The 27467-nt window shown below is 45.2% G+C and overlaps 3 protein-coding genes across 13 annotated transcripts in view; 1 reads left to right on the top strand and 2 right to left on the bottom strand.

Annotated features, from left to right (window-relative positions):
* CNBD2 (cyclic nucleotide binding domain containing 2) overlaps nucleotides 1–19375 on the bottom strand; it is a 62239-nt gene extending 42864 nt beyond the window's left edge. For 2 of the 3 annotated variants that reach the window (XM_059892855.1, XM_059892856.1), the window contains exons 1-3: nucleotides 18961–19375; nucleotides 15693–15746; nucleotides 2514–2651 (exon numbers count right to left, since the gene is read on the bottom strand). In XM_059892855.1, coding sequence (XP_059748838.1) covers nucleotides 2514–2651; nucleotides 15693–15746; nucleotides 18961–19278 — 510 coding nt within the window. In that variant the 5' untranslated portion in view covers nucleotides 19279–19375. Of the gene's footprint in view, nucleotides 1–2513; nucleotides 2652–5375; nucleotides 5606–15692; nucleotides 15747–18960 lie in introns of those variants that run through there. The other variant, XM_025001209.2, reaches the window with a different exon arrangement.
* Nucleotides 19376–19426: 51 nt separating this feature from the next.
* SCAND1 (SCAN domain containing 1) lies at nucleotides 19427–20259 on the top strand. Its single transcript, NM_001079591.1, is given in 1 exon segment — nucleotides 19427–20259. A coding segment is annotated over 1 exon segment (537 nt). The 5' UTR covers nucleotides 19427–19477; the 3' UTR covers nucleotides 20015–20259.
* A 1258-nt stretch (nucleotides 20260–21517) lies between these two features.
* Nucleotides 21518–27467, bottom strand: part of PHF20 (PHD finger protein 20) — a 128209-nt gene continuing 122259 nt past the window's right edge. For 8 of the 9 annotated variants that reach the window (XM_059892644.1, XM_010811483.4, XM_015474164.3 and 5 more), the window contains one exon: nucleotides 21518–24089. In XM_059892644.1, the coding sequence (XP_059748627.1) occupies nucleotides 23947–24089 (143 nt within the window). In that variant the 3' untranslated portion in view covers nucleotides 21518–23946. The remainder of the gene's footprint in view (nucleotides 24090–27467) is intronic. The other variant, NM_001168426.1, reaches the window with a different exon arrangement.

Here is a 27467-nt window from a genome sequence, read left to right as displayed (position 1 = left end):
AACATTTTTAATCTGACAGTACAGTATCTTGAAAAGCACAGTAGTGCAGTGCAACAGCTGGCACAGAGGGGCTGGCATCGAGTGAACAGGCAAGAAGAGTTACCTACTGGAGGAGGAAGAGGAGGTGGGAGATGGTAGAGCTGAAGGGTGTCAGCAGAAGGAGACAGAGGGCCAGCTGCAATTTCACTCACATCTGACATTGATGGGATGCACGTATGCACCTTTGAAAGTTCACAAATTGAAGGTTTCTCCGTAGGGAACTTACTGTATGGAAGGGGAAAGAACGAATAGAAAGAGGGATAAAAAAGGAAGGAACAAATGAAGCCTATCTTTGCTAAGTGCCTATAGCAAGCCAGGCACGGCTTATTTTATTCCATTTCATCATCAGGACAAAGCAGGTAGTACTGAGCAGCCCCGCTGGGGATGTGAAGTGGGTGAAGGAAGTTGCCCAAGAATCACATAATGAAACGGTCCTGGCCTAAAGGATGGCCAGGGAGAAGAGGTGTAGGAGGTCTTAGGGATGAGCTAATCCAACCCTATTTCCTAACAGATGCAGGGAGGATGTGGAAAGAGTAGGGAAAGGGGCAGAGAAAGAGTGAAAATGCTATGATGGGGGAGAAGAAGGGAAAACAGGGACAAATAAGGCCCTGGCCACCATCCCGTGCTACACTAGGGAAAGTGGAAAGTGAAGTTGCTCAGTCATGTCTGACTCTGTATGACCCCATGGAATTCTCCAGGCCAGAATACTCAAGTAGGTAGCCTTTCCCTTCTCCAGGGGATCTTCCCAACCCAGAGATGGAACCCAGGTCTCCCGCATTGCAAGCAGATTCTTTACCAGCTGAGCCACACTAGGACCCTCATTCGTTTCTCTGAGCACACCTCACTCCTCCCCCAGAGCCCACTTGGATCCCTGTCTTCCTCCATTTATAGTTTGTGCATCCGTCTGGTGCTTCTCAGGGAGGCTGATGAAAGAAAGATGTAGTATTCACAGAGGTCTGGACTCATACATTTCACTGAAAACTAGTCTATGGCTCTCTGCCTGACGCTACTCCCTAGCCCGCCGGGTTCCCTGCCTGGAAGCTGTATGACCCCCATAGGCTGGCCCATCCAGACAGGGCAACGTTGTTAAGTTTATCCTCGCACTCCCTTGATGACAAGCCTGTCATCTGGTCTTCAGCTTCCAGGTGCCCAGGCATCACCCCAAGTCTGGTAACCCAGAGACTCCTGGTCTCCAGGGCCCTTCCCTTCACCACTGTGTGACAGCCTGTACCAGAATGTACCAGAATGTCCTTCCTGAGGTTACAGTTCTCCTACTCTATCCCTTCTCATCTCAGGGCAGAATCTGGCTGCAGATTTGTTAGCAGCATAGCATAGCATCTTCAAAACATGTGAATTTGAATGTCTTTAGATGGGGCAAATCCTTCTCCTCCAGCTGCCCCCAGGTGCCTACTTCCTGCTACATCTTCAACTCAGCCACGGACACACAGTTACATTACCTGCTGTCCCCTTAGAGCCCAATCTAAGACACTTCCCTGTCCCCTATCACCACCCCTCTGTGACCCCCTCATTGGCTGCTAGCCTTCAGAAACCATGCTGGGAAATACTTCAGAGGGAATCACCAGATGTAGTGGGGGAGGTGGGGCTGGGTCTAGTCACTTTTGGCAAATAGGACTCTGGGTAGGGTTTGTCCAGGAACTGGATGAGGAAACTTTGGAGCCCCGGATAGTAATGAACACACCTTTGGGGACCCAGAACAACTTAACAGAAAGGTGAACTTTTTTGAGCCAAAAAGGGCCTCAGGATCCACTGCTGGGATAAAATATCTGAAATTGAGACCTTCTAGAAAATCGAGAAAGCATGGTCACCAGGATGGCCCTGCAAATGTCTCCTTCTTGTCCAGGTAGAGGGACAGGACAGAAGGAAAGAAGGCAGACAAGATGAAGTTGGGAGGTATGTGGGAAATCCTGGCTCCATTGTGACTCCCAGGATTCTTCTGGCCGTTTTGATCGCCCTTGGAAAGGAGATGGCTCCTTCCCCACTCCTGATGCTTCTCTCCATGTGGAGGGAGTTGTACTAGGAGAACATGACTAGCCCTGCTCCTTTCACATTGAGAGGGAGTAACTTAAAACTCTCTGGTGAATCTCGAAGAAGAAATAGACCACAGTCACCCCCACCTCCCTCCCTTCGAGCCCACATTCCGCTCTGCCCATCTCTGCTATGAAAAGAGGGCAGGAAACCCAGCTACTGCAGTGGAAGCCTGCCTTGGCCCAACACTGCCCCGACTGGGGTCGTCGGTAACACTGTCTCATTCTGGGGTTTAGTATTAGGTAATCATCTGGCTTGATGACACCCAATGTGAGTTTCATCATCAATACAAGTGGCAGCCGGTTCTCCCAGCTGTTTCATCCTTTGTCTTCTCTCTCAGTTGATTCAGAACCTGGGCTGGGAAGTGAGGTGCTATTTGTTGGACCCCTTTAAACCCTCTTATAAACCTGCTAAGCCCAGCAGCTTACATCCCAGAAAGAGAAGATAGGGTGCTTTCTGTGAGCAGTCTCAATGATCTGATATTCCCGAAATCCCCTGAGGCCTTGACGGAACATTTTACACACTCGGTTCATCATGATGATGTCCATGGAGAGGTGATACAGACCCTGTGGAAACAAAACAAACACGATCCCTGGAAACCAGCTGATTTCAACAGCCAACAGCAAGCTGGATAGTGCTGAGCAAGGTGAAATGTAACAGGATTAAATGCAGTGCTGCTGCTGCTGCTGCTGCTGCTGCTACTGCTAAGTCGCTTTAGTCATGTCCAACTCTGTGCGACCCCATAGATGGCAGCCCACCAAGCTCCCCCGTCCTTGGGATTCTCCAGGCAAGAACACTGGAGTGGGTTGCCATTTCCTTCTCCATACCTACATCTTCAGGAAGTTTTCAAGTCTGCTGAAATCCTATTGGTAGCTTGAAATTGACCAGTATGGGAGTATTTATGCCCTAGAAACTGGCAACTATTATCGATGGGGCATCTCCCTCTCCAGGAGCCAGGTGTTGAAATATTCACCAGCCCGGCTTTAGTTAAGTCCTTCACTTCCGTCCAATAATGTGCACAAGTAACCGCAGGCAGTGAGGGGTGATGGGGAAAGCCTGCACGCTGAACTCCTCCGATGGATCTGCAGGAGATGCAACACTGTTGGCTCTGAAGACAAAGGGAGGGGCCCTGAGGCAAGGAATGTGGGTGGTCTCTAAAAGACAGGAAGTCAAAGAAACGAATTCCTTCTTCCATCCTCAAGAATGGAACACAGACCTGCTAACATCTGGATTTTAATACGTGCCAGACTTCCAGCCTCCCTCAGATAATAAATGTGTGCTGTGGGTACTTCCCTGGTGATTCAGTGGTTAAGACTCCATGCTTCCACAGCAGTGGCCATGGGTTCAATCCCTGGTCAGGGAACTAAGATCCCATGTGCTGCGCAGTGCGGCCAAAAGGGTTGGTTGCTCAGTTGTGTCTGACTCTTTGTGACCCCATGGACTGTATCCTGCCAGGCTCCTCTGTCCACGGGATTCTCCAGGTGAGAATACTGGAGTGGGTTGCCATTTCCTTCAGCCAAAAAATTAAAAATAAACATGTGTTGTTCTCAGTCACTAAACTGTGGTACAGCCCTCAAAGAGAAAACTCATGTAGCACTAATCCAAGAGAGGCCATCCTGTCTTTTCTCTGGAATTTGGATTTGGAGCTGGGAACAAATCTCTCCATCCCAGTGTGAACTGAGGATTAAGGGAGTCTTCCTCTACCTGCCAAGTAGGCATGGGTAACAGGGAAGCAAGTTCAACATCAAAGAGACAAACCTAGATTATAACACAATCTCCACATCAACTCACCCAGTTTCCTCAAAAGTCAATCTCGCGATAAAGTATGAGGGATGTTCTAGACTAATAATATTCCAAACAAGTACAAAACATGAACCCTGGCTGGCTCCTGGTTCATAACAACAAGCTGTGAAAGCTATGTTAGGGGCAGATAAGAAAACTCCATTTGATAAAGTCACAGGACTGGACACGGCACTAGCGTGTGTCTGGGTCACTGTGGGTAAAACACCTTTTTTCCGAGTGGAGAAAAGGTGAAATGAGCTGCCATGTATGAAACCACTTTGAAAAATGGGCCGCACACGGCAGCTGCTTATGGATGCACACATTTGTAATAAAATTGTAACATACAGAGAGGAAAGAGACACATCGGCTTCTGGAAAGTGATTGCCAGTGAGAAAGGGAGTGCAACGGTGAGGCACTTTGTCTGTAACTATAATACTTTTTAAAAATATTTATTTTTCTGCTCTGGGTCTTAGTTGCAGCATGTGGGATCTGGTTCCCTGACCAGGGATTGAATCTAGACCCCTTGCATTGGGAGCGTGGATTCTTAGCCACTGACCACAAGGGAAGTCCCAGTAACTGAACAATTTTTTAAAAAATCATATATCTAAAGGAAATATGGGGGAAAGCTTTATCAATACAATTTAATATTTATTGGGAATTCCCTGGTGATCCAGAGGTCAGGACTCTGCACTCTCACTGTGGGCACATGTTTGATCCCTGGTCTGGGAACTAAGATCCCACAAACTGCGTAGTGTGGCCAAAAAAAACAATAATAAAATTTTTAAATAAAATTAATATTGATTGAATACAATTGGCCATTGTCAGGCACTATTCTAAGCCTGTTACATGTATTGACTTACTGAACCCTCAACAATAAATCAGTGCAGTAGGTTACTAATGTTATCATTACCCTTTACAGAAGAGAAAAGAGGCACAGCAAATCAAGTAACCTGCCTAATACTATTATTAGTCACATGACTAATAGGTGATAGGGATTGGGGGGATTGCTTTGTTTTTGAACAGTTTTGTTTTTTTTTTAAGTTGCATCTATTTATTTATTCATTCGGCCGCCCAGCATGGCATGTGGAAACTTAGTTACCCAACCAAGGATAAGATCCTACACCCCCTGCACTGGAAGCTCAGAAGTCCCAGTGATAGAGATTTGAACCCAGGAAGTCTGGCTCCAGAGTCCATAAGTTTAATCTATTACCCTACCCTGACGCTGGGCATTATTCTCTCTCAATCTCCTACTAGTAAGAAGGGTGAGTTCAGAGCAGTTCTTAGGGGCTCCAAGTGCAGCCAATGTCAAGGGCAGAGTAGGCTGCAGGGCAGGGGTGAGAGTTCAGTCTTTCTGAAGCCTAATCTGAAACTCTCTCCTTTGCAGCTCCAACAGGTACAGGGCGGCCTTGTTTATCCAAGGCCACCTCCTATGCCTGCATCTCCCTTTTCCAAAATACCTATCTGTTCAATCTTCCACTCTTCCTCCCAGGGCCCTTGACACTCCTCACCAATTTCTTCCTCAGGATCTGCCAGGAACGGGACACCATATATCTATTCATGGTTCCTGAATTGGCAAACGGCACAGCAATCCTTTTGCCTTTCAAGGGTAGGACCACAAATCTCTCCCAAGAATCCAGTTATACTAGAAATCAAAGTTTCCCTCAGTGGCAAGGTAAGAGTTCCTATCCATTCCTCATACCCGACCACAGTGGCTAGAAGCCTTGTTCTAACGAATCTATTCTCAGAACCTCCTTATGTCACATTCCAAGATTCTGGAAGGAAGACAGGGTAACGGGAAGTAATTGGAATCTGGGAATCTAACATTTAGTGAGCACTCAGACCCATTATTTCAATTAATCCTCACAACTATTCCAGGGTGAGGGGCTTTGTACCCACTTCCTATGTGAGGCTGAGGCTCCAAGTAGCTAAATGACTGCAGAGTCGGGGCCAGCTCAGAGAAAGTAGGAGGCTTCTGGGATAGGGGTAGGGACATCCAAAATCTCAGCCTGGGGACCACTCTGGGGATTAGAAATTGGAGACAACCCTGGAGGGTAGGTACGTGGCACTATCTCATAAATCTTATTAAATCAGGAACACTCAGCAAATTGGAAGTCCTCAACTAAATGGGGTGCCAAGTGTTAAAAGGAACTGGATGGGGGACTTCCCTGGTGGTGCAGGGGTTAAGACTCTGCACTCCTGATGTAAGGGGCCTGAGTTCAATCCCTGGCCGGGGAACCTAGATCCCACCTGCCCCAACTAAAGATTCTGCATTCTGCAACTAAGACCCAGGGCAGCCAAATAAAATTTTTTTTTTTTTTTAACAAAAGGAACTTGGTGACTGGAACTCAATGACTCTGAGGTCCTTCCAAAAGTACAGTACTTAAGTTCTAAAATACTTTTTTCTACTAGATCAAACATGACATTGTTACTGGTTAGTTGTTACATGATCTCCCACTCTTTGGGACCCCATGGACTGCAGCACGCCAGGTTTCCCTATCCTTCACTATCTCCTGGAGTTTGCTCAAACTATGTCCATTGAATAGGTGATGCTACCCAGCCATTTAATCCTCAGCTGCCCTCTTCTCCTTTTGCCCTCAATCTTTTCAAGCATCAGGATCTCTTCCAATGTGTCAGCCCTTAGTATCAGATGGCCAAAGTACTGGAGTTTCAGCCTCAGTCAATCCTTCCAATGAATATTCAGGACTGATTTCCTTTAGGATTGATTGATTTGATCTCCTTGTAGTCCAAGGTACTCTCAGGAGTCCCCTCCCTTTTGAGCCTCCCTCCCCACCTCCCAGCCCATCCCACCCCTCTAGGTTGTCACAGAGCACCAGGTTTGAGCTCCCTGCATCATACAGAAAATTCCCACTGGCTCTGTATTTTACACATGCTAATGTATATGTTTCAATGTTACTCTCTCAATTTGTCCCATCCTCTTCTTCCCTGTGTCCACCAAATGTTTCTTAAACTGTTCCAGAGCATAAAAAGAAGGAAAACTATCAAATTCTATTTATTAATAATAGGTAAGGAGAAATTGACAACTGAGGCCTGATAAAGGTAGCATAAAAAGAGAAAGCTAGAGATTTATCTCATTTATGAATATTGCTTTTAAAATCTTAAATAAATTGAGCAAATGGAATTGAACAGCACATTCTAAAATAACATATTATTTCAGGAAGGCAAGGATGGTCAATAGAGAGTCCATAAATATAATTTCTGTTAGCATGACTAAGGAGAAAAATCATCTGATCTTCTTCATACTTTAAAAACCATTTCTGACAGAGGCTGAGTACCAAAGAATTGACTGTGGCAGTTCTTCTAACTGTGGTGCTGGAGAAGACTCTTGAGAGTCCCTTGGACAGCAGAGAGATCAAACTGGTCAATCCTAAAGGAAATGAACCCTTCGTTGGAAGAACTGATGCTGAAGCTAAAGCTCCAATACTTTGGCCACTTGATGCAAAGAGCCAGCTCACTGGAAAAGACCCTGATGCGGGAAAGATTGAAGGCAGGAGCAGAAGGGGATGACAGAGGATGAGATGGTTAGATGGCATCACCTATTTAATGGACATTGAGTTTGAGTAAACTCCAGGAGATGGTGAAGGACAAAGAAGCCTGGCATGCTGCAGTCCATGGGGTCACAAAGAATCAGACACAACTGAGCGACTAAACAATATTAATGAGCACGTCACTCGGTATCTAGTGCTCCAATGTGCTGGGGACCTTAGCAAGCCTGCACAGAACATGCCTCTCTCAAGAGGAAGAAATTTCCCTCTGCCTTTCTAGGTTCTTCTGGCTGGTCTAAAAATTAAACTGATATGAGACAGATTAACAAGAGAAAATTACACAAAAGTTTAATAACATGTATTCTTGGAAGAAACCCAGGAAAACTGAGTAATTTGCCAAAATGGCCAAAATCCTCACTTTAAATTTCAGCTTCTTTGGCTAAAAACAAAAGAGGATGTTAGGGGGGCTTCCCTGCTGGCCCAGGGGCTAAGACACCACGCTCCCAATGCAGGGGACCAGAGTGTGATCCCTGGTCAGGAAACTAGATCCCACATGCCACAAGTAAGTGTCTGCACGCCGCTACTGAAAGATCCTGCATGCCACAACTAAGATCCACCACAGACAAATAAATTAATAATAATTAATTTTTAAAAAGAAGATGCTGGGGGTTGTGATTTGGGACTTGAAAAGAAAGACAATTTCATATGGAGATAGAAAAAAACAAATGTTTGATAAACACGTTTGCCAGCCTTGCACACACAATGGTGTAACCAGGGAGGGTTAATTTTTACTTTAACTCTTGTTTTTGCCCATTTTGTTATCATCACACATAATGGCCTGCCTCAGAGAACCCTGCCCCCTCTGCATGACCCTTACACTAAAGTGCCTTTCTTCAGTTCACAGGGAGATCTGACCCTGCCCACCTGTGAATGACTGTAAGGAAAAGAAACGAACATATCCCCCCTGCCTGAGGCTTGCCAGGCTAGGAGATAAATATTTGCAAGAATTCAATGGTCTTTTACTTTGTTTCCTCAGCTACCCCCATCTCTGACCCATAAAAGAACCTGACATCCAGGCCCCCCAAAAGATGGTTATTTTGAGGTATGAATTTGTCATCTTCTCCGTCAGCCAGCTTTCGTATTCCTTGCCTCAACACCTCGTCCCTGGGATTCACTGGCCTCTCGTGCAGTGAGCAAAGTGAGTTTGGACTGGGTAACAATGGCACATGCAATAGATTCTGATTGCTAAAGTCCTTTGAGTTTCCTCCACCACACTCAGTTCATATTCTTTGAAGGTATCTCTGGTATTAGCTCTATTCCAGGTCCTTTATCTAAATTTTCTAGGCAGCTAAGGGGGTGGTGGTGGGAGTGGGGGTAAAAAGAAAGGTTCCTGAGGTTTCTGTTTCTTAAAAATAATCAGATTAATCTTAATGCCAAAGAGACACATTTTGGGGTGGCAAATTTTGCTTCCCTACACCTCAAAGCTGTCTCACTGGTTGAGGGCTGCTCGTAAAGGCATTCAGTTCAGTTCAGTCACTCAGTCGTGTCCAGCTCTTTTCGATCCCATGGACTGCAGCATGCCAGGCTTCCCTATCCATCACCAACTCCCGGAGTTGACTGAAACTCATGTCCATTGAGTCGGTGATGCCATCCAACCATCTCATTCTCTGTTGTCCTCTTTTCCTTCCACCTTCAATCTTTCCCAGCATCAGGGTCTTTTGAATGAGTCAGTTCTTCGCATCAGGTGGCCAAAGTATAGGAGTTTCAACTTCAGCATCAGTCCTTCCAATGAATATTCAGGACTGACTTCCTTTAGGATCAATTGGTTGGATCTCCTTACAGTCCAAGGGACTCTCAAGAGTCTTCTCCAACACCACAGTTTAAAAGCATCAATTCTTTGGTGCTCAGCTTTCTTCACAGTCCAACTCTCACATCCATACATGATCATTGGAAAAACCATAGCCTTGACTAGATGGACCTTTGTTGGCAAAGTACTGTCTCTGCTTTTTAGCATGCTGTCTAGGTTGGTCATAGCTTTTCTTCCAAGGAGCAAGCGTCTTTTAATTTCATGGCTGCAGTCACCATCTGCAGTGATTTTGGAGCCCAAGAACATAAAGTTTCTCACTGTTTCCATTGTTTCCCCATCTATTTCCCATGAAATGATGGGACCGGATGCCATGATCTTAATTTCCTGAATGTTGAGTTTTAAGCCAGCATTCACTCACCAGCATTCTGGGCCGAGCAATCTAGTGGCAGGAAAAGCCCTCTGGCAAAGGTGTTCAGAGTGGGAACTCATCTCCTTAATGAAGAAATGGCAAGTACCAAGAAGACACGGAGAATTGAAGTCAATAGAGGAGGCCTGGGACTGAGGTCTCGGAGAGAGAGCTGGCAGAGTTTAGAGTGCTCTAGAGGTCCTGCATCTTGAAGGCAGAACCAACACCATCTGCTCTTGAACACTGGGGCCGTGATGAAAGAGCTGGCTCTGAGAGCTTTCCTGATACTACTGGCACCAAGGAAAAGCAAGGCACGTGAGCTGACCAGGGAAACACACAGACACAGACATGCTAGTTCTGCAACCTTGCAGCTGTCAAGCTCCATCTGCCAGCATGAGGAAAAACTAAACCAATTCACTCACACAAAACTCATGTCCTAAGGAGTTTCAGTAATGACTTTAAAAGACTTCCTGCCAGCCTATAATTCTACTCTAGTTCCTTCTCCATGCACAACTCCAACAAAGATCTTGACCAGGAAGAACTCACTTCATTTAAAGGGGAGTTACAGTAAACAGATAAAATAAACAAACAGCATCAGATCTATATAAATATATTACAGAAAAACTGGAAATGGAGGCAGGGAACAAGAAAAACAAAATGTTAAATGAAAGGCACTCACCAGAAAAAAATTAACATGAAACAGATGATAATCATGAAAAACAAAGGACTCAAAGGGCTTAATGAATTTTAAAGCAAGAGATCAAAGCGAAGACGCAATAGTTCAAAGCAGAGATGATGAAGCAACTGGAGGAGATGGCATTGGCAGAGCTTAGGAAATGAAGTACTTTTTTTAAAAAAGCACCTTACAAGTGAAGGTCATTTCAGAAACATCAAAAAGGAAACGAGCCTTGCTGAATACAGAGGATAAGATTGCAAAAAGCAAGGGAAGGAGCTGGAAATGAGTAATTAAAAGGGAACCAAGGAATAATATAGCCAAACAGTACAGATATACAGAGGGTGAGAAAGTAGGAGGGCTGAGTACATGGGTTTCTTCAACTTTTATAGTTGTAAATCTTGTTACCCTTTATACCCGATAAACCAAGAAACAGATGTCTAAGCATATTTAAAGACATTAATATAGGGCTTCCCCGTTGGTTCAGTGGTAAAGAATCCGCCTGCCAATGCAGGAGACACGGGTTCAATCCCGGGTCTGGGAAGATCCCACATGCTGCAGAGCAACTAAGCCCATGTGCCACAACTACCGAGCCGGCACTCTAGAGTCTGGGAACCACAACTACCGAAGCCCCCGTGTCCTTAGAGCCCGCGCTCGGCAACAAGAGAAGCCACCGCAGAGAGAAGCCCACACACCGAAACTACAGTCGCCCCTGCTCACCGCAACCAGAGAAAAGCCTGAGCAGCAATGAAGACCTAGCACAGCCAAAATAAGTTCAAAAAAGCAACAAATAAAATCATATATATATATATATATATATATAAGACATTAATATAAATAATCTATTCAAATGAATGAATCAGTATTTTAAGTACTAAAATCAGTCAAGTATAATAAGGAATACAGAGCTACTGGTAGAGCACCACAGTGAAAACAGTTTCATTAAAACTGGGAACTAGGAGGATTGCATACAGATCGGTGAAAGAAGAAAGAAGCAAACAGATAATGAAGTATGTAGGCTTCTGAATTTACACTGGTTCATCAAGAATGAGAATCCCTAAAAACAAGAGTTAATTACAAAATAATTACATACCTAGGGTCTAAATCAGTAATCTTCTCCAGTTCAGCAAAACATCAAAAGATAAAATAGATCTGCATCTCAAGATCAAACATAGATCATAAAAAAAAAAAGGTTAGCAAAAAGAAGTTAATAGTCGGTAGGAGACCAGAGCAAACCTCTTGGACTTCATAATAAAAAACTAAATATACACAGATGCACAGAACAACCTAGGAGCTTTTTATTCAAACCACATTAGCTGAACCTGTTTTCTCTTCACCACAAGCACAGCTGGGCCCCTGGAATAATATATGTAGTATGTGGTGTAATGTAAGTGAAATAGAATTACTAAATCTAAATTTTGTTGAAAATCTGAATTTCTTGTCCACTGATAACTTATCTTTTATATATATATATATATATGTATTTATTTTATTTTTGACATGTACACGTTACTTTTATTTACTATTTTTTTGGCTGCGCTGGGTCTTCATTGCTGACACAGGCTTTTTCTATTTGCAGAGAGTGGGGGCTACTCTCTAATTGTGGGGTTTTTTCCTGTTGCAGATGCTGTAAAGAGCAATATTGCATAGGAACCTGGAACGTCAGGTCCATGAATCAAGGCAAATTGGAAGTGGTAAAACAAGAGATGGCAAGAGTGAACATCGACATTCTAGGAATCAGCGAACTAAAATGGACTGGAATGGGTGAATTTAACTCAGATGACCGTTATATCTACTACTGCGGGCAGGAATCCCTCAGAAGAAATGGAGTAGCCATCAAGGTCAACAAAAGAGTTCGAAACGCAGTACTTGGATGCAATCTCAAAAACAACAGAATGATCTCTGTTCGTTTCCATGGCAAACCATTCAATATCACAGTAATCCAAGTCTATGCCCCAATCAGTAATGCTGAAGAAGCTGAAGTTGAACGGTTCTATGAAGACCTACAAGAGCTTTTAGAACTAACATCCAAAAAAGATGTCCTTTTCATTATAGGGGACTGGAATGCAAAAGTAGGAAGTCAAGAAACACTTGCAGTAACAGGCAAATTTGGCCTTGGAATATGGAATGAAGTGGGGCAAAGACTAATAGAATTTTGCCAAGAAAATGCACTGGTCATAGCAAACACCCTCTTCCAACAACACAAGAGAAGACTCTACACATGGACATCACCAGATGGTCAACACCGAAATCAGATTGATTATATTCTTTGCAGCCAAAGATGGAGAAGCTCTATACAGTCAACAAAACAAGACCAGGAGCTGACTGTGGCTCAGATCATGAACTCCTTATTGCCAAATTCAGACTGAAATTGAAGAAAGTAGGGAAAACCACTAGACCATTCAGGTATGACCTAAATCAAATCCCTTATGATTATACAGTGGAAGTGAGAAATATATTTAAGGGCCTAGATCTAATAGATAGAGTGCCTGACGAACTATGGACTGAGGTTCGTGACATTGTACAGGAGACAGGGATCAAGACCATCCCCATGGAAAAGAAATGCAAAAAAGCAAAACGGCTGTCTGGGGAGGCCTTACAAATAGCTGTGAAAAGAAGAGAAGTGAAAAGCAAAGGAGAAAAGGCAAGATATAAGCATCTGAATGCAGAGTTCCAAAGAATAGCAAGAAGGGATAAGAAAGCCTTCCTCAGCAATCAATGCAAAGAAACAAAGGAAAACAACAGAATGGGAAAGACTAGAGATCTCTTCAAGAAAATTTGAGATACCAAGGGAACATTTCATGCAAAGATGGGCTCGATAAAGGACAGAAATGGTATGGACTTAACAGAAGCAGAAGATATTAAGAAGAGGTGGCAAGAATACACAGAACTGTACAAAAGAGATCTTGATGACCCAGATAATCATGATGGTGATCACTCACCTAGAGCCAGATATCCTGGAATATGAAGTCAAGTGGGCCTTAGAAAGCATCACTACGAACAAGGCTAGTGGAGGTGATGGAATTCCAGTTGAGCTATTCCAAATCCTGAAAGATGATCCTGTGAAAGTGCTACACTCGATATGCCAGCAAATTTGGAAAACTCAGCAGTGGCCACAGGACTGGAAAATGTCAGTTTTCATTCCAATCCCAAAGAAAGGCAATGCCAAAGAATGCTCAAACTACCACACAATTGCACTTATCTCACATGCTAGTAAAGTAATGCTCAAAATTCTCCAAGCCAGGCTTCAGCAATACATGAATCGTGAACTTCCTGATGTTCAAGCTGGTTTTAGAAAAGGCAGAAGAACCAGAGACCAAATCGCCAACATTCGCTGGATCATCAAAAAAGCAAGAGAGTTCCAGAAAAACATCAGACCACCTAATCTGCCTCTGAGAAATTTGTATGTAGGTCAGGAAGCAACAGTTAGAACTGGACATGGAACAGCAGACTGGTTCCAAACAGGAAAAGGAGTACGTCAAGGCTGTATATTGTCACCCTGCTTATTTAACTTATATGCAGAGTACATCATGAGAAACGCTGGGCTGGAAGAAGCATAAACTGGAATCAAGATTGCCGGGAGAAATATCAATAACCTCAGATATGCAGATGACACCACCCTTATGGCAGAAAGTGAAGAGGAACTAAAAAGCCTCTTGACGAAGGTGAAAGAGGAGAGTGAAAAAGTTGGCTTACAACTCAACATTCAGAAAACAAAGATCATGGCATCTGGTCCCATCACTTCATGGGAAATAGATGGGGAAACAGTGGAAACAGTGTCAGACTTTATTTTGGGGGGCTCCAAAATCACTGCAGATGGTGACTGCAGCCATGAAATTAAAAGATGCTTACTCCTTGGAAGAAAAGTTATGACCAACCTAGATAGCATATTCAAAAGCCGAGACATTACTTTGCCAACAAAGGTCTGTCTAGTCAAGGCTATGGTTTTTCCTGTGGTCATGTATGGATGTGAGAGTTGGACTGTGAAGAAAGCTGAGCGCCAAAGAATTGATGCTTTTGAACTGTGGTGTTGGAGAAGACTCTTGAGAGTCCCTTGGATTGCAAGGAGATCTGACCAGTCCATTCTGAAGGAGATCTGACCAGTCCATTCTGAAGGAGATCAGCCCTGGGATTTCTTTGGAAGGAATGATGCTAAAGCTGAAACTCCAGTACTTTGGCCACCTCATGCGAAGAGTTGACTCATTGGAAAAGACTCTGATGCTGGGAGGGGTTGGGGGCAGGAGGAGAAGGGGACGACAGAGGATGAGATGGCTGGATGGCATCACTGACTTGATGGACGTGAGTCTGAGTGAACTCCAGGAGATGGTGATGGACAGGGAGGCCTGGCGTGCTGTGATTCACGGGGTCGCAAAGAGTCGGACACGACTGAGTGACTGAACTGAACTTCCTGTTGCAGAGCAGAGGCTCTAGTTGCATGGGCTTCAGTAGTTGTGGCTCACAAGCTCAGTTGCTCTGAGGCATGAATCTCCAGAGAATTATTCTGAATTAAAAAAAAAACAAAAAAAACCCAGTCCCCAAAAGTTACATACTACATGACTCCATTTATATAACATTTTGAAATGAAAAAAATTAAAGAGACGAAGAACAGATTAGTGTTACCTATGGTTGGGAATACGGGGTATGGGAGAGGAATGGGCATGATTATAAAGCAGCAGCATGAGGGATCTTTGTGGTGATCAAACATTTCTAGATATTGATGGTAGAACAGTTACATGAATTTATATATAGGACAAAACTGCACAGGCCTCCACACATATACAAATGAGTGCATATAAAACTGGCGAACACTGAATAATGATTATGTCAATGTCAACTCTCTGGTTTTGTACAACTATATTGTACTATGGGTATACAAAATGTTACCATTGGGGAAAACTGAGTGAAGTCTGCACTCTTTTTGCAATTTTTTACAACTCTATGATTATTTCCAAATAAAATGCTTTAAAAAAAAAAAAAAAAGGTATCCAGGCTTCTGTTCCAAAAGCCCCAAACTGTGTGCCATCAAAAGACACCAGTCTCTAAAAGAGACAGGAAATCATATTGGAGCTCTCTCTTCACAGAGATGGTCTGCAATCCACTGCTTGTCCTCTAATCAACACTTACTGAGTGTCAGCTGGGAGTCGGGCCTTGTGTTGGAAGCTAAGTGATACAAAATGAATGATTTATGATCCATTTCTATGCGCTCCCAACCTAATGCTAATTGTTGTTCAGCCACCAAGTCATGTCCAACTCTTTGCGACCCCCTGGACCGCAGCACACTAGGCCTCTCTGTTACTATCTCCTGGGGTTTGCCCAAGTTCATGTTCATTGACTCGGTGATGCTTTCCAACCATTCAATGCTAATAAAAATGCCTAATATGATAACAGCATTGGACTAGGAAGTCAAAAGAATTCTGTCCTCTGAGAAACACTTACTAGGTTTTTGATTTTGAACCAATCCTTTGCTTCTTGGTATCTTGACTTATTGACCTGCAAAATTTAAGAGAAGAGAATACATGTAAATATACATTTTAAAAATAACCTCAGTCCTCTGGATGGGTTCATGGAAATCTGAAATTACCTGAAATTGTATGCAGAAGTATATAAGTACATCCTTCTTCTAGGAAGAGATACTATAACTTTTTTAAAAAATAGATTTTGGGGGCTCATTGACCCATTAAAAGTTTAGAATAACTGAATCTGATTTTTGGATTTAATCTCCAAGGTCCCTGCCATTCTAAGGGTCCACAATTCTAGTAGATCTCTGAGATCTCTCCTTCCATCTCTAATATTCTGTGGTTCCAAGAGGGATGAAAGAAATGGGCTAGAACTCTAACATTTGGAATTCCCACTACCACAAGTTCGTTCCCTTCTGCAAGAGGACAAGGATTCAATTTTTCAACATGGAATTTCAGGCTCTTTAGGATTCAATCTCTAATTGATCGTCCAACCTGTTATCACTTCTCAAGACTAGTTTCTCATGACTATCACTCCTCAGCCTAGTTTCCACAAAGCTTCACTCCCATTCACTCTATGCCTTAGTCCACACAGGGCCATCTGCCTGGAACACCCCTAATTCCATCCTTTTTCTTCTTGAGTCTAGGTTTAAAGGTCCCCTTCCCAGTGAAGGCTTTCCAGGACCTCTCATCCTCACAACAGGCGTCTTAGCCTTGGATACCCACTGCCTGTTACCACACAGGAAACAGGACTATTGGTTCACTCAGGGCAGCAAACCCAGCCGCCAAGGGTCGTGGCAGAGGAAGTAGAGGTTTGAAGCTGGTAGGTATAACAAACCCTAGACCCCTGTTTTTCCCACTGCTGAAAAGACAGAAAAATATCAGCTTTTAGGAAAGCAACCACCTGAGAGCAATAGTAAATCAACTATTCTGAATGTTAATGTAACATGAAACAACATTCTACTTCAAAGAACGAGAGGGAGTGGTGGGGACTAAGGTTGACTGGAAAAGAGTACCTTGTCTAAAGGAAGGAGACTGGCTCTCGCTAAAACATTAAAGATTCATTGTGAAGACGAATTTCAGGGTTTTCAGGCTGTGAACACTGTTCTGTGAGGATCTACTTTAACTCAACTACAAGAGCACATCCTATGGGATAGGCAAGTTTTGTACCAGGGCCACTGGCGTGTTGATGGTTGTCAAAGAGGCCAACTCCTTCTGCGCAGAAATCAAAGGAACTACAAGGGTTATATAAAACCTTTCATAAAGGACCTCTGTCTTTCTGTTTTCTTGTCTGTAAAATGGGCATGATTGTGTGCATGTAGTCGTGTCTGACTCCTGTGACCCCATGAACTGTAGCCCACCAGGTTCTTCTGTCCCTGGAATTTTCCAAGCAAGAATATTGGAGTGGGTTGCCATTTCCTTCTCCAGGCAATCTTCCCTCTTCAGGGATCAAATGCTGATCTCCTGTGTCTCATGCACTGGAAGGTGGATTCTTTACCACTGAGCCATCTGGGAAGCCTTTAAATGGGCATGTGAGTTTGCTTGTGTGTGCCTAGTCGCTCAGTCATGTCCAACTCTTTGCAACCTCGTGGACTATAGCCCACCAGGCTCCTCTGTCCATGGGGATTCTCCAGGCAAGAATACTGGAGTGGGTTACCATGCCCTCCTCCAGGGGATCTTCCCAATTCAGGGATTGAACCCTAACCTAACCAACGGATCTCCCGCATTGTAGGCCAATTATTTGACCTCTGAGCCACCAGGGAAGCCCTAAAATGGGCATACAAAACATATTTGAGAGCCAGCTGTCAAACAGAATATACTATCACTTACCTAAGTGCAGTCAGAGCTACATGCTTTTACCTACATCATCTCATTGAATTCTCCTTCCTAATGAAGTAGGTTCTAGTACATCCACATTTTACAGATTATGAAGCTAGAGCTCAGAGACAGCAATTTACTTAATGAAGACAAACATTTAAAAAGATTTTTCTTTACCTGTGGCTCAGACAGTAAAGAATCTGCCTGCAATGCAGGAGACCCAGGTTCGGTCCCTGGGTCTGGAAGATCCCCCAGGGAAGGGAATGGCACCCCACTCCAGTATTCTTGCCTGAAAAACTCCATGGACATAGAAGCCTGGCAGGCTACAGTCCATGGGGTCGCAAAGAGCTGGACACCACTGAGTGACTAACACTTTCACTTTTTCCCAAAGTCTTTACTATTTAATCCTCTCAACAACTCTGGCAAATAAACCCTGCAGGGATTTCACCAAGGCAGCCTGACTCCCACATGGTAGCATGCTTTTACTGTTCAACGAATATATAATGAAAACCATGTATGGAATGCAAATTTTTCTGGCATCCACAATTTAAAAGTAAAATGACAGACATGGATTTTAACAATATATTTTATTTGACCCAATATATGCAAAGTATTATCAATCTAACATGTAACCAATATAAAAAATTATTGAGATATTTTACATTACTTTCTTTTCATACTAAGTCCTGTGTGTATTTCACATGTCAGCACATCCTAATTCCGACTTGCCACACTTTAAGGGCTCGTAAACACGTGGCTAGAGGCCACTATATGAAGCTGCTGCTGCTGCTGCTAAGTCACTTCAGTCGTGTCCAACTCTGTGCGACCCCATAGATGGCCTCCTCCCAGGCTCCCCCGTCCCTGGGATTCTCCAGGCAAGAACGCTGGAGTGGGTTGCCATTTCCTTCTCCAATGCATGAAAGTGAAAAGTGAAAGTGAAGTCGCTCAGTCCTGTCCGACTCTTCACGACCCCATGGACTTCAGCCTACCAGGCTCCTCCGTCCATGGGACTTCCCAGGCAAGAGTACTGCAGTGGGGTGCCATTGCCTTCTCCCTATATGAGGCTACGCATTAGTAATCCTAAAGTTAATAGCAGAACCCACAGAGCCACCTGTCTCTTGGTTTCAGAAGACAGGCATAATAATAACAGAGTTCTTGGGCATTTACTCTGCGCCATAAGACGGCCAACTTTTATTACTACATGTGTAGAGAACCTTGCACACGTCATCCACCCACAACCAGGTGAGTGTACTGCCCTTCTCTTTCGACTGAGCCAGAAAACTTTCCCGAGTTGGGCCCTCCCCAGTGCCTGACCACCGTCCCGTTGTCCTGCCACCAGCCGGGCGCCAGCCCGCGCGAGTCCTCGGCTCGCCACCATCCTAATCAGGGCCAAGTACACAGGCGCGCTTGCAGGGGCGGACACAGGTCACCTGCAAGCTGAAGCGATCAAGGCGGGCCAAGACGCTTTTGCGCGCCTCCTCCGGCTTGGGCGGTGGCTTCGGCACCTGCTCCTCCTCCGACCCCTCCTCCGGCTCCTCCTCCTCCTCCTCCTCCGACTCCTCCTCCTCGGACTTCTCTTCGAACACGTCCTCCAAGGCGCCACCATCCGGAGCCAGCCGTGGCGAGCTAAGATTGGTCTGCAGCCCCGCAGGCCCCGCCACCTCCAGACCCGACGTGCGAACGCGAGGGGGCGCCGCTTCCGGGAGCCCAGACCCGGCTTCCGGACTTCTGTGCGCAGAGCTCATCATAGAGAAGGCAGCGGGCACGCCCACTTCCGGCCGCCCCAGGCGCTTCGCCGGCGCTGGTAAGCTCGGCACGCCCTCCGCCCGCCTCCCTCAGGGTCGCGCGCTCCGCCCTGTAGAGGAAGTCCCCTTTGCCCCGCCCCCTTGCAGACGCAGAGCTGAGCCAACAACGGCTGGACAAAGAGCGACGCGTGGAGCCGGAGTCATGGCGGCTACCGAGCAAAGCTTGGCTCCAGCCGGAAGCTCCGCGCCACCCTCGGGGAAAGAAGAAGGAGCCGGCCCGAGCTCAGGCACGGAGGGTGACCCTGCGGGCTCCTCCTCGACTCCTGAAGCCCCATCTATCCCCGACTCCTCCAATCCCAGCGCCACGGTCCCCGAAGCGAATGTTAAGCCTCCTGCGGCGGGCTCCGCCGCCCTAGACTTGCCTATCGGACCCGCACCCCAGGGCCCTGCGCCGGTTGCCGAAGCCTCTCCGCGCTCCCCTCCAGGTCCTGGCGGCTCCCGGCCTGGCCCAGAGACTTTCCGCCAGCGATTCCGGCAGTTCCGCTACCAGGACGCTGCAGGCCCACGGGAGGCGTTCCGACAGCTTCGGGAGCTCTCCCGCCAGTGGCTGCGCCCCGACATCCGCACAAAGGAGCAGATCGTGGAGATGCTAGTGCAAGAGCAGCTGCTCGCCATCTTGCCCGAGGCGGCGCGGGCCCGGCGGCTTCGCCGCCGCACCGACGTGCGCATCACTGGCTGAGCGGCGGAGCTGCGGGCGACCCGAGTCAGGCACTCTGGACTGGAGCCATGATCGGGTCCGGGACCGTGAGCTTGGCTCCCCAATACGGGATAATGAAAAATGAGTTTTGGCAGTTCTTGCAATCTCGTGTGTCCTTTCCGTCCGTCCTTTCTCGTGTTTATTTTCCCGAACCTATTTCCACCCTCTATGGTTAGTTGTGAAACCAATTGGGGGGCCTATGAGAATAAAGCCTTTGTTTCTTATTACTTGGCCTTCGTTGGCTTTTGTAGGATCATTATGTGTTGGCTATGGGTCTCCACATCTGGGTATTTTTTTCCTGCGCGTTCCCCAGAGCCCCACATGGTTTTCCTTTGTTTGGTTGGAGCCTATGCAGTGAGGACTCGGCAGCCTGGTTCCAAATTCGCCTGTACCTCTCATTGGCTAGAATTTGAGCTTGTTTTCCTACCTCAGCGGATAGAGGACAGTGGTACAATCTTCTTTGTGGCTGTGGGTCGTGCAGGCAAATAGGTGACTGTAACTAAGTGCTGATTTAACTGGCTGCTGCTGTAACAATACTGCCCTCAACTTGTTCCATTAGCCTACCTTGTGGGCGCAGGCTTCCCCACAAAGGCCCAAGTTACAGGGCTGTTTTAACAAGTGTTCACTGCAGGTTCTTACCTAGAGAGGCTAGTTCTTGTGAATTCTGGTTTAAGCTTCCAGACCCCTCTCTTACCAAATTTTAGGCTTGAAAGATTTTAGGAACAGATTTGGTGTGAACTGATGGATTATTTACATTGTTGGAGCTACTCCTAACTTTCTAAAATAAGCATAATTGTTTAGGAAGGGAAGAGATTTGGCAAATAATAGGGAAGCTCTGCAGTATAACTCCATTTCTTGAGTCTAATGCACACCCAGGAAGGGAGCTGATTGGGGTCCAAAGTCGTTTGGCTTGGCCTTCAGAAGGGTCCTAATTGTCATGGGTGCCATCTTTAATACAAGAAAGGCCAGACCTGTCTTCCCTGCACTGCTTTCAACAAGCAAAAAGGTAATAGTCCTGCAGCTCACACCACAGAGCATGAGTCAGTCTGCGCTAGAGGGTGGTATGGGGCATTTTACTTTTGAATATTAGACACTTCAATGAATTCAAAAGTATTTTGTATACTTCCTTGGAATTTTGGATTTAAGCCCGCATCTGCTCCTACAGGGCTTCCCAGGTGGCTCAGTAGTAAAGAATCCACCTGCCAATGCAGGAGATCCAGGTTCGATCCTTGGGTTGGGAAGATCTCTTGGAGGAGGAAATGGCAGCCCACTCAAGTATTTTTGCATGGAGAATCCCATAGACAGTGGAGCCTGGTGGATTACAGTCCACAGGGTCACAAAGAGTTGGACATGACTGAGCATGCATGTATGGCTACCTCCCTGCCAAAGATAAATCTATTTAGAATATAAAAGCAGACTTGCTTTAAAAGGTAATGTTTATGGAAAAATTAATGCACATTAAAGATTGAGTAGATAACAAGTGACTGAAACGTAGCAACAAAAACCTGTTTTATTTTTCCAAATACAGATACAGAAGTTTGCATGTTTTGCAAATATTGCTTCAAAGCAACATTTCTATATACAGCGCCTTCTGTTCTAACAGCGCGTAAACATAGATATGTATCCACAGTGCAATGTTGGCTCATCAAGGGTCCACCTTGCATACACTCATCACTTAAAGAAACAAAATGATTAGTCAAACCAGAACTGTTTTTGTCAAGGCAATTTTTCTTTTTTATAGGTGGATAGTTTTTCTCAAAAGAAAACTTAGGTAGTGTACATATTTCTAAATGGTAACGGTAATATTTGCAAAGAACAGTTTCCAGTGCTCCAGCTTGGGGTTAATTCAACTTGACCAAGGAATTGGGGATGGAGCCCCTCCAACATGGCTTTAAATTAGGGAAGCACACTGAAGTGGTCAGAACTTCAGAGTCATCCCTGCTTCCCAAAGGACAAAAGTCACAATGAGTGAAAAGGGATTATTTCCTTTACAAAAAGCATAAAATAAACCCACTAATGACCACTTGGTAAAGTTAGGGTAACTCAGTTTCTTCTTCCATCTTGAAGAAAACGTGAGATTTGACCACCGTTACAGCTTCCCCAGAAGTGACGGTCAAATGTGTTTTCAGGAAAGAAAAATCAGTAATTTAATAATATCAATACAAATCACTGTACCTCACAGTTGTGGCTACAGAAAATCATCCTGTTTCTTCCCTTTTCGGACAAGCATCACACACTTCTTAAAATGTGGCCATCTGATAAATTGTACAAAATACAGACAGATGCCATGCACACTCCGTGAGTGTTTCTTCCCACACCGAAAGCACTAACATTAGCAATGGGAAGCAACCTCATAGAGGAATTGTGTCAGCTTTATCACAGATGTTGTAGCCACATGTATTCCCTCTGATACATAAGCTCCAGCAGGTCAACTTGCCCTATATTCATTTTATATCAAATGGCGAATTAAATCACTAGACAAAGCATTCCCTGAAACAGATCTTTGTACAGAGGCCCTTGTGACCACGATTACCTGTGCCGTAAAGCCTAACCATCCCGGAGGTCACCGGAGATCCTGTCATTGCTATTGAGATATTGGCTACTTCACGTTTACATAGTAAAGATTTGCAGCATATAACATTACAGATCCATAAACCCAGAATTAACTCGTGAGTGTTAATGGACAAATGTGCTTTGATTTTTGCCTTTAGTGATAGGAAAACTAAATGGTAAAATGGGTCATTCCTCAAAGCATGGAACAGTTTCTTTAACTTTACCTGGTAAGGAAAAAACAAAACAATTACACGTGGAACCGTAACCTGCGAGAGTAACAAATATTGTCTCCAAAGGTACAAATTGTACCTGGACCTTAAGCAGCATAATCACCTTGATCTCACAAAATAATACAAACAGGAAATTTAAAGTGTTAAAGTATATTAAAACAATTCTGAAAATGCTGACTACTGAACATATACCCTTCAGGGAAGGAGAAAAGCGGCAGATGTAGAATCTGATTTCTTTACAATATAAAATAAGGTCATCTCCCAAACCACATCTTTGTAGCAAATCTTTACAGTGAAAGAGTTCAAATTTGGGAGAACCATTTTGGGGACATTAAATAGAACTGGTAAGCTGTCAATATTAAGAAGTGGGTAGAAAATGCTGTCCTTCGGGTTCCAGACCCTGTCTGCTTCCGTTTTGGGATTCCTCCTAGATTCTTATGACAGTGAGATTCTACTTCTTCCACAGGCTGTATGGGTTCTGCAACAAAAGACACAACCCAGCCAATTCTGGGGTGAAAGCATACAAAACTCATCCCCGGTACCATGAAGTCATGCAAGAGAGGTGGTGAGAAAGTGAAGAGTTCTAGGGAGAAGGCAGGCCGGCCCAGGCCTCTACTCCTTCCCAACCTCCACACAAGGGTGAAGTCACGACATTCCCACGAAGCTGGAAAAATGAAAATGATGCCTGCTGCCTAAATTCATGCCAGGCAGAAACCCAGAAGGCTTGGCATATGCCCCAACCTGACAGAGAAGTCAATTAAATAAGCTGCAAGTTGAATTTACAACTGTTTTCAACTACACTTTTTTGGCTCTCATTCCATTTATCATCAGTGGCACGATTTCAAGTGAAGTTTGTGCAAAAAGACTCACTCTCCATTCAACAATGTGCACAGAAGAAGGGAATCCCAATAGTCTATCTGCTACCTTCCTGGTAGGCTTTGAGATCAGAGTACCCTCCCTTCCAGCAGCCAAAATGGCCTCTTTGTCCAAGTCCATCACACCCCTGCCCAGATCCCTGAAGTCAGTCGGTGTCACGTGCATTCGGCATGCTAGGTTTATTTATTTAAATACGTGAAGCTCCTCCTGCAGGTACCCCAGGATTGTGCCCCCATTAGTCTGGGGTGCCCAGTTTCATGTTGAGCAGCAGAGCGCGATCTGCTGCACCTTGCCCAGGTCCGTCAGCAGCTGCTTGATGCAATGCTTGAGCTGTGGAAGCCTGGCCAGAGGCTCCGGGGGCTCCAGTTCCCCAGTGTAGTCCAGCCAGCTCTCCAACACTGTGGGCAGAAGAGAGACAGGACCCGGTGAGTTCCCAACACTTGATTTGCAAGAATGTCAGCACTTTTATCTCATCTGACCACTAACTGGGGGTGGGGGAGCAGCAGGGAGGGGAGACCATTTCAAGCAACACTGACTCATCACCCTCTCTGGGAAGTACTACCCCTCGGACAAAGTTAAATGCTGCAGAGCAGTGCCATCTAATAGAAGTTTCTGTGATGATGGAAATGGGCTATGTCTGTGTTGTCTAATACCGCCACTACCCATATTTAGCTACTGAGCACTTAAAACGTGGCAAATACAACTGAGAAACTGAATTTAAATTTTATTCCATTTTAATTAGCCACACATAGCTAATGACTATTGCATTAGTCTATAGTCTAGTAGGCTTTGAGATACCCACCTTTCTCAGTGTTACTGCCCCACCTTCGGAGTGAAAGTGAAAGTGAAGTTGCTCAGTCGTGTCCATCTCTCTGAGACCCCATAGACTAGCCCACCATAGACTGTAGTCTACCATAGACTGTAGCCTACAGGCTTCTCCATCCATGGGATTTTCCAGGCAAGAGTACCTTCATAAGGCCTTCCCATATTGAAAATCAGAGAGCCTGGTGTGTTAGCCTTCTGTTAAGAAAAGTGACTCTAACAGGACTTAAAAAGGTCTATTTTTATCTCCGTAAATTGATTTGTTTCATACTGATTCCTAGCATGAGTAGCACTGAATACTCTGATTTCATTTCCTAAATATTTAATGTAAGATGACCAGGTAATAAGTTTCCCAGGTGGTTCAATGATAAAGAATCCACCTGCCAGTGCAGGAGACAAAGGAGATGCAGGTTTGATCTTTGGGTCGGGCAGATCATCTAGAGGAGGAAATAGCAACCCACTCCACTGTGCTTGCCTGGGAAATCCAATGGACAGAGGAGTTTGGTGGGCTATAGTCCATGGGGTCACAAAGAGCTGGATACTACTGAGCACAACCAGGTAATAACAAAGTTGATTATCATTAGCTCAATATCTAAAAAGCTGTCTTGCTTCTGAGAGCATGATTTTTCTATAGAAAGGTATTTTTTCTTTCCCAAGCCACTCCCTTAAGCTCTGGCGTTTGGGGAGAGGTCATCCAGGAACCCTGATTCTTTAACAAGAGCCCCCCCGCCACCCAGCCCCCCACAGGCAGGCCTGAAACTTGCCCCAGCCTGCCTGTAGTCTTTCTAGTCTGTGCACCAACCTGTACTGAGAACTTTCCGGACCCTCAAGCCAGAGGTGCAGAAAGAGGAAGACCATGCAGGGCCTGTTCCTCAAGCAATCTGCAGCCTTGCACACACTCCTCTGCCCTCTTCAGACCAGTCCTTCATCTTTCTTCCCACGTTTCTAAACCCTTTGTCCCCTGCAAGCTATTTCTCAGGGAACCCTACTCCACTCTATAATCTGAGTCTGGTCCCTGAGTCACGGTGCTATGCTATCACTTGCTGTCCTTTGGAGCACTTATCCCTCAGTTGTAATTAAAAATAATAGGATGGGGCTCCCCTGGTGGTCCAGTGGTTGAGAATTTACCGTGCAATGCAGGGGATACCAGTTCCATCCCTGGTTCAGGAAAATCCCACATGCCACAGGGCAACTAAGGCTGGGTGCCACACACTGACTCTGTGCTAGAGCTTGTGAGCTGCAACACCGAGCCCACGTGCTGCAGCTACTGCGACCCCAGCACCCTAGAACCCATGCTCCCCAACAAGAGAAGCCATCGCAAGTGCTGAGCGTGTGTGTGTGCACTCAGCTGGTGTTGTGTCTGACTCTTTGTGACCCCATGGACTGTAGTCCACCAGGCTCCTCTGTCCAGGGAATTTTCCAGGCAAGAATACTGGAGTGGGTTGCTGTACCCTCCTCCAGGGGAATCTTTCCAACCCAGGGATAGAATCCATGTCTTTTATGTCTTCCTATATTGGCAAGCAGGTTCTTTACCACTGAGTCACCTGGGAAGCTCACAATTGCTGAGAGGCCCCTGCTAAAGCCACTGGAAATACCTCAGATCTGGTTCAGGCTCACCTAAGATGTCCCCCAACACCTTGGTGACCCAGTAGGCATAGGGAGAAAGAAACAATCAGTGTGCAGACTAGAAGAGTCTAGCCCAGAGGTCCCCAAACTTCTGGCACCAGGGACCAGCTTGGTGGAATACAATTTTTCCATGGACAGGGGTGGTGAGGGGGCAGATTTCAGGATGATTCAAGCGCATTACACTTATTGCGGCCACGGCTACGACTAAGTCACTTCAGTCGTGTCCGACTCTGTGCGACACTTATTGCACACTATTTCAAATCTAATGCTGCCCTGATCTGACAGGAGGTACCACCAGTCTGAGGCCCAGAGGTTGGGGACCCATGGTCTAGGCCACTCATAGTCTATGAACTTGGTTAGGAGGAGTGTTTGGAGCCGCTAAGGGGGAAGTCTTGTCTCTAGATCTGCAGAAATGAAGACCAGACACATAACTGTGGGAGCCAACAGCACCTCCTCTGGACCCCAGCATCCAGCCTGCCGGCCTTCTCTCCACACCAGGTGCTGGACCATAACCCCAAGTTTTTCTTTTAAGGAAGCTCAACGGTATAATGAGTGCAAGCAAGGCAGAAGGTTATAAGAATAAAGTTTCATTTCAAATACCTTCCCCCAGACCATCTAGAGACCATCTAGATAACATTAAAAAAAAAAAAAAAAAAATCTAATGCTAAAATATTCAGTGTTTTCATGCTCATTAAATATCTTTATCTTTTAGTTTTATAAGACTGTTCACACAACTACATAAGTTATTAAATAATGGTTAAATACTCAAACAATGACATTTGTTAAAGTATAGTCAGTCAATATAACAGCTTATTAGATTTTTAAAAAGGAATATTATATACAAATTCCTATAAAGGCTCAGTTTATCTTGAGGTATTTAGATGAAATGAAGATAGTAGAAATAAAATGGGATTTTGAAGAATCTTAATTAAATACAACGCAAAGTCTGTTTACGTGAATAAAATCTTTAAACTTAAAACTGATTTTCTTGCTTCCGGTACCTCTCAGGGCCTGGAATGTAAGAATACAGACAGAGTATGCAGCCCCAAATGAGTTAAGACACATAAAGAGCACTCTGAAAGCCCAGAGAAGGGAGTTCAGGCTTCTCATCCTGGCCTGACCACACTGTCCACTCAGTGAGCTCAGGGCTGGAGCAGCCCAAGCTGGGTGGGAGGGGGTACATCAGTGATTAAGTAAGTAGGCTCTGACCTCTCCCCTCGGGGCAGCTTCCTTTGGTAACAACAGAACCTTCGCCCTGTTTCTACGGTGCCTGAGCTTCTTCTCAGGGACCCAGAGTCAATTCCACAATTTTCAGTCCATCACTGGAC

Source organism: Bos taurus, chromosome 13 (assembly GCF_002263795.3).
Source record: "Bos taurus isolate L1 Dominette 01449 registration number 42190680 breed Hereford chromosome 13, ARS-UCD2.0, whole genome shotgun sequence".
Taxonomy (NCBI): domain Eukaryota; kingdom Metazoa; phylum Chordata; class Mammalia; order Artiodactyla; family Bovidae; genus Bos; species Bos taurus.
This window is presented reverse-complemented; position numbering and strand designations above follow the sequence as displayed.